Source organism: Quercus lobata, chromosome 7 (genome assembly GCF_001633185.2).
Source record: "Quercus lobata isolate SW786 chromosome 7, ValleyOak3.0 Primary Assembly, whole genome shotgun sequence".
In the NCBI taxonomy this organism is placed as follows: domain Eukaryota; kingdom Viridiplantae; phylum Streptophyta; class Magnoliopsida; order Fagales; family Fagaceae; genus Quercus; species Quercus lobata.
The window spans coordinates 35944577-35951512 of NC_044910.1; the positions used below are offsets into that span (position 1 = coordinate 35944577).

General features: G+C 39.0%; 2 protein-coding genes across 2 annotated transcripts; one reads left to right on the forward strand and one right to left on the reverse strand.

Annotated features, from left to right (window-relative positions):
* Positions 1-414: 414 nt before the first annotated feature.
* On the forward strand, positions 415-2558 carry LOC115952894 (probable aquaporin PIP1-4). Its single transcript, XM_031070227.1, has 4 exons — positions 415-1036; positions 1359-1654; positions 1745-1885; positions 2185-2558. Exons 1-4 carry the CDS (start codon positions 703-705, stop codon positions 2275-2277), a joined length of 864 nt encoding a protein of 287 aa, XP_030926087.1. The 5' UTR covers positions 415-702; the 3' UTR covers positions 2278-2558.
* Positions 2559-2673: 115 nt separating this feature from the next.
* LOC115952893 (putative F-box protein At3g24700) lies at positions 2674-4339 on the reverse strand. Its single transcript, XM_031070226.1, has one exon. The coding sequence runs from the start codon at positions 4088-4090 to the stop codon at positions 2963-2965; it is 1128 nt and encodes a 375-aa protein (XP_030926086.1). The 5' UTR covers positions 4091-4339; the 3' UTR covers positions 2674-2962.
* Between the last annotated feature and the right edge of the window lie 2597 nt (positions 4340-6936).

The following is a 6936-nucleotide window of genomic DNA, read 5'->3' on the forward strand; positions in this document are numbered from 1 at the left end:
CATTCGAGTACATTCGCGTGCCCTCTTTTAGTGCCCCTATCTCTTCCTAGTCTTCAAGTGGTTCATCCAATTACCTTTTGCCATCAATTCCAATTTCAAAACTTTAATTCAAAGTCAAGAATGTTTGCAAAGTATAAAAGCAAAGTGATAGTTACAAATGAGAAAGACAAAGACAAGGACAGGGGCACCCATGTCTCTCCATGATTACAAGTAAAGAAACAAAATAGTAATGTTAGGTACCCAACTTTTTTTTCCAATAACAATAGTTGATATAATTCACTGTTATTGAATCAATATTACTTTCACCTAAGTTTATGTTCGACCCCATATTTAATATGTACCAATCATAATACAAAACCCATATTTAATATGTACCAATCATAATATATTTTTATTGACAATTGTGAAAAATGTTGTGTTTTGAAGTTTTTGAGTTGAATGAGTGAGTGGTCGGTTGGAAGTCACGACAATGCACAGTTTATTCTCTCTCACAATTAGTGATAAAACACCAAAATGAATTCAACAGGGACCTTCCAACCTTTGTCCCAAAGTCACGCTACAAATAGCCCATTCCTTACTCCTGACTTCATCAGCCTTTTGATTGACTCACTCAATAACCTGCGCTTGAAATAAGCCTAAAGTATACCACATTGAGATAGTAAGAGCACAAGCATTGTTCTTTTCTAAGACTAGAGAAACCAAATGGAAGGAAAGGAAGAAGATGTGAGGTTGGGAGCTAATAGGTACAGAGAGAGGCAGCCTATTGGAACAGCAGCTCAAAGCCAAGACACCAAGGACTATCAGGAGCCACCTCCAGCTCCTATCTTTGAGCCTGGGGAGTTATCATCATGGTCCTTTTACAGGGCAGGCATAGCAGAGTTTGTGGCCACATTCTTGTTCCTTTACATCACTGTTTTAACAGTGATGGGTGTGAACAAATCTCCTAGTAAGTGTTCTACTGTGGGTATTCAAGGCATAGCTTGGGCTTTTGGTGGGATGATCTTTGCTCTTGTCTATTGTACTGCTGGCATTTCAGGTAACCCCAAGACTTAAAATGATACCTTGGATTTTATGAACTGAATTAGTTAAGTATGTGTTATGCGGGCATGTGTTAACTGTTAAGTCTCACGTCAGGTATTTACTAAATTGGATTACATAAACTATTACAAGTAATTCCATTCGTAGCTTGACTAATCATTTTGAGGTAAAGAGTATTTGTGACTAGCGTTCACTTAGGTTGTGACACTTAATGTCACATGTAAAACGAAAACAAAGCTATACAAGCTCCATATAATAAGCTTAAAATACAATCTTTGTTTTGTGAGGACTAATTTGTTTGTGGAACTGGTGTTGTGCAGGGGGTCATATTAACCCAGCAGTGACTTTTGGGCTGTTGTTGGCAAGGAAGCTCTCGCTGACCAGGGCTGTGTTTTACATGATAATGCAATGCTTGGGAGCTATCTGTGGTGCTGCTGTGGTAAAGGGCTTCCAAAAAAACCAGTACGAGAGGCTTGGTGGTGGAGCCAATACCATCAGCCATGGATATACCAAGGGTGATGGCCTTGGAGCAGAGATTGTTGGCACCTTTGTGCTTGTCTACACTGTCTTCTCTGCCACTGATGCCAAGCGAAATGCCCGGGATTCCCATGTTCCTGTAAGCAAAATCTTAACATAATGTGTGTTTCTTTTTCAAACAATTAATGATTGCAAGTTTCATGACTTTAACAATGAACTCTATGTTCAGATCTTGGCACCACTGCCTATTGGGTTTGCAGTGTTTCTGGTTCACTTGGCCACCATTCCTATCACAGGAACTGGTATCAACCCAGCTAGGAGTCTTGGTGCAGCCCTCATTTACAACAAGGACCTTGCTTGGGATGACCATGTAAGCTTTTTATCATCATTTTTATTACTAGTAAAACTATAAAAGAATGTGGCCAATCCTGACTTGTCTTATCCATAGCCATAGCCAACCCCAAAATTTTGAGATTAAGACTTGAGAATTGAAATTCGCGAAAAATCCCAAAAATCTAAAAAAGGTAAAAATGTCATATTAATAAGTTATCATGTCAGAACTTTCAAAAGATAGGAATTAAGAGATGAAGCCAGTGATAAAACACTTAAATAACATATTTGTTGCAGAATTTCTCTGACAGTTTCTTGTTTATATGTGTTCTGGTGCAGTGGATATTCTGGGTTGGACCATTCATTGGGGCAGCACTTGCTGCTTTGTACCATCAGATAGTGATCAGGGCCATCCCGTTCAAGTCAAAGTGATGCATCATTGAAGCAAAGACCTGAAAAATGACTGGTTGATATATGTAGTTATTCTACCCAGTGGGAAATCTCCCTCTATCAGTTTTCCTTCTACCATGGTTTTTTCTTGTATTTTCTTCTTCATGTATGAAAAAGGTCAAGCAAACAAAAAGATGAGGCCTATGTTCTAGTCTTACTCAACTTTTCCTCTCATTTGGGATTGCTTGTTCTCTATGCTTTCATGATGGCATGTGTATAATTACCCCTTTTGAAATCAAAAATAATTTATCCTTTTGAAGCTCTCTCACTCTCTCTCCCAAGTATCATTTAACAATTTAACTGAAACAACATACTACAATTGGGATAGGATATTAGGATTTGGTAAGCAGAGTGCATCAAATGACAAGAAACAAATTCTTAAATGTTAATAATAGGCTCACATAAACAGCACAATATTAAGGCATGATTAACATGTAACAAGAGTCAAGAGAGACGAATTAAGCACCATGGACTTAAACTCTTAAAGACCTCTAAGTCAATATTGGCATCCTGCTATTACTTAATGCAAATGTGGAATTGGTCACACCAAAAAGTTCAGCAACGAATTAGATTGGTTCCCAGAGGCTTTCAGAAGCTAGGTTGAGTCTAACATTTACAACTATCACAGAATTGAATATAAAAGTGTCTGAAATTCAAATTAACCTCATCACACAAATTTAGTCTCCTTCAGATCTTTGTTTCCTCCATCCACTGGAACTAGGCTCTCCATGTAAGTTGCAATGCTGGTAGAAAACATTGGAGCTCCATTAGTTGGAACTGCCTCTGCTTTGCCAATAATGGGGTCATATAGTAACAACTCATCCTTATGATTCTGCAATATGACCACCCCATTTTCCCAACACCCCAATGGAGTCCAAAGAGTTGAGAAAGGTCCAATTCTAAGTACTTGAACCCAACACTCATCAACAACATGGTCCTTCATCACCCAAAGTTCAATAAATCTGATATCTTTTTCATAAGAAGGATAATACATTATAGCAACAGATTCATTGTATACCCCAAGTTTCTTGCTATACTTATAGTGATAATCTTTAGCACCAGGCACATCAACCTGTAGAAAAACCTCATTGCCCATGTCAAAGGACAAGACAAACTCATCACGAAGCACCTCTCTTCGAGGTACAAAGATTGTGTTTGGACAAATGGGTCCAAACCCCAACCAATATGGCACTCCTTTGAGGACTACCGAACACTTTCTCTGTTCAACATAACAGGGTATAATTGCATTTATCACTCTCCAAGAACCTGAACTCGTAGAGTACACTTCAACTTTGGGAGTAATTTTACCACTAACTAGGTAATTAGAATTCACCATCCTCACAACCTTGTAATCCTCAACATGAAAACCAAATCCTATAGACCTGCACTCGGTGCTAATGCTTGGTGTAGGTAGAACCTTGTGTTCTTTTGTTGCAGGGTTCCATAAGACAATCTCTGAGTCCCGGGACAAACAGACTAAGCCATTACATGAACCAACAATTACTTCACGTTCTACTACTTTTGGAGTTCTAGGACTATCTATCTTGAGTGTAACGTTGAGTGTTTTGTTTGATAGCAATGAGATGGTATGGTTTTCGGCTTGAGTGTGAACAAGTAGGTGATTGCAATTATAGGCCGATGAGTAATTGAGATGGGTGGCAATAAAGTTTGGATTTTTCAACAAGGTAAACCAAGATTTGCATACCAACCTGAATCGCATCAAGGACTTGACTGGTAGCCTCAAGAGAATGTCTGTGAGTATTTCTTCTGGCAAATACTCTGTCCTTGTTTCCATGGCTCTGACTTCTCTGTCAAATCAGTGATCACTCTGGTCCGGTTTGCTAGAGATTGCCCCTGCACTTTCGGAGGAGATTAAGGTTTAATTCTAAGACTGCTGTTACCTGTGTCTCCAGCAGCCACACCAGAAGTGTGCGTGTGTTCAACGCCTATAGTTTAAGGCGGAGAAACTATGCGGTTCTGTTTCTGTGCCCTGCGCTTTTCTTTTAGACCTAATAAGAGTCCATAGAGCCCTTAGGCCTTGTTTAGTTGTTGGGTTGCACATCACAAATAGTTTATTGCTTGCTCAAAAAATAGTTGCACTCTGATTTGACCCTCCTAAGAAATAAAAATTTGAGCATCCTGATTCTAAATATTTTAAAGGGCAAAGTCTAACTACAAAATTGATTGTAGTCTAAGCGTATAACTTTACTCAATAAAATAAATATTACTGTATATTTTGAAAATCTAACCGTCGAATTGTATGTTCTTTACGCCTTTAATACACATGTCAAATTTTGTTTCAATCGAATATTATTTACTATATTATCTATAAACTTATATTTTATGCATAATTTTAAACTACAAAAATTTGTAATTTAAACAATTTATTGATAACATAATTATTGATCTTTAATTTTTTTTAAATTTTGCAAGCATGGAGGATATAAAAGGAAGATATAATCTAATGGTAGATTTATCAAAATTCACCTCCAATAAAAAGATATTGACTGAGATTGCAACCTTAGGTTACAACTAATTTTGTAACTAAATTTTATCATTTTTTTAAAGCCAAATTGAATAAGCTTAAACATAGAAAAAGCCTAGCAACAAAGTAGAAATTGTTCATCTTAAACCTCAGGAAAAAAAAACTCATTTAGATCTTAATAAATTTGAAATAAAACTAATAGAAAGTTTTTTTTTTTTTTTTGAGAACACTAATGGAAAGTTCTTAGTTTACATTGTACTATTAATATAAGATATACATTATCCTAAACTAATAGATAAAAGTATTCTAAGCAGTAACAATTAAAGTTCACTTAACAATAATAATTAATATGTTTATTGAATTTAGAAGCAATAGATGATTTCCAAGATTTAATCTTAGCAACAATAATTAGTGTGGGGCCCAAATGATTTATGGGTCAGGCCCATCTACCCGGGGAGAATCCGAAGGCCCAAGCCGAGGAGGGCTATGACCCAAGCTCGACAAGATAGCCTATGGATACCGCCGAGGACAGTTCAGTCCTCGGCAGACCCAAAGTTCCCCCCTAGAAAAGGGGTAAAGAAGGTATAGGACGGAAACTTGGAGGAAAGATCTAAAATATCCTGGGAAAGCTGCTATTACTGCCATTTAATGCTCTGAACCTGACAGAGCCGCGTTCTTTGGCTTTTACAACCATCCCTAACGACTTTGAGTATGGACTGATAGGACAAGTATCAATCTTGAAAAGTTTAACCCTACGCGTGGACGAAGGACAGTGGACGCGAGCTAGTATAAAAGGAAAAGTAAGTAATCTATGGGAGGGGTTGGGAAAAATGGCCAAAAACCAGAGCCTTCCAGCCCACCTCCAGGAGAAAGACTCCAGGGGTGAAGGAAAACTTAAACTCGTACGAACAACGCGAAAACCCGCCGCCTGTCAATCAAGGCCTAGCCTTCCAAACCCACGCTCTACAAATGATATTGTTAGGGGCCTTTTTACGTGCGAACCCGACACTGTTACGGTCCGCCACGAATCGCGTCCTTACAATTGGCGCCGTCTGTGGGGAGGGCTTGTGTGTTGGTATAGGATGTGGGTCGATAGAGTTTCTTCGTTATTTTTAACCGTTGGTTATAGAGTTCTAGTATAAAGTTCTGCTAGGGGCTGCGTTTCTTGACCAGGGGCTTGGCTGAGGAGCTAACTCCCTTAAAGCCAAGGTATCCCGTAAAGAGCAAACTAGGCACTTGATAGCGTTAATCGTATGGATAAACTCTAGGGGCTTGGTTGAGGAGCTAACTCCCCTAAAGCCAAGATCCCACACAAAGAGAAAACTAGGTTTTGGACAGAACCAAGGCATTGCATGGTCCTCGGACTCAAGCCTATGGGGAAACCAACTACTTGGATGATGGAAAACTAGGTTTTGGACAGAACCAGGGCATTGTATGGTCCACGGACTCAAGCCTATGGGGAAACCAACTACTTGGATGAGGAAAACTAGGTTTTGGACAGAACCAAGGCATTGGGACTCAAGTGGGGAAACCAACTACTTGGATGATGGAAAACTAGGTTTTGGACAGAACCAGGGCATTGTATGGTCCACGGACTCAAACCTATGGGGAAACCAACTACTTGGATGATGGAAAACTAGGTTTTGGACAGAACCAGGGCATTGTATGGTCCACGGACTCAAGCCTATGGGGAAACCAACTACTTGGATGAGGAAAACTAGGTTTTGGACAGAACCAAGGCATTGTATGGTCCACGGACTCAAGCCTATGGGGAAACCAACTACTTGGATGATGGAAAACTAGGTTTTGGACAGAACCAGGGCATTGTAAAGTCCTCGGACTTAAGCCTATGGGGAAACCAACTACTTGGAGGAGGAAAGCTAAGTTTTGGACACTGGTCTAGCGTGCATCGCGCAGCACTCAGCAGTTATCCCGGTTAGTTCTAAGAGTTTAATTTACTGAGGATTACCATTGTTATACTTGATAATACTTGTGAGTTTAAACCAATAGGAATCTGTGTTAAAGCATTTTTCTGCCCGGAGTATCATCAAGGACAAGCTTATATTTAATATTCATGCATAAAGTAGTTGTTACGGAGAAGAAAGATATGTATAGAGAGATAGACACATATTTTATTAAGACAAAGGAACAGTACA

Bases quoted from the DNA above. Each gene is read 5' to 3' on its own strand.
- LOC115952893 (XM_031070226.1), bottom strand. From the start codon at position 4,090: ATGGAAACAAGGACAGAGTATTTGCCAGAAGAAATACTCACAGACATT.
- LOC115952894 (XM_031070227.1), top strand. From the start codon at position 703: ATGGAAGGAAAGGAAGAAGATGTGAGGTTGGGAGCTAATAGGTACAGA. The intron at 1,655-1,744 runs GTAAGCAAAATC...CTCTATGTTCAG, and splicing joins CCCGGGATTCCCATGTTCCT to ATCTTGGCACCACTGCCTAT. The intron at 1,886-2,184 runs GTAAGCTTTTTA...GTTCTGGTGCAG, and splicing joins ACCTTGCTTGGGATGACCAT to TGGATATTCTGGGTTGGACC.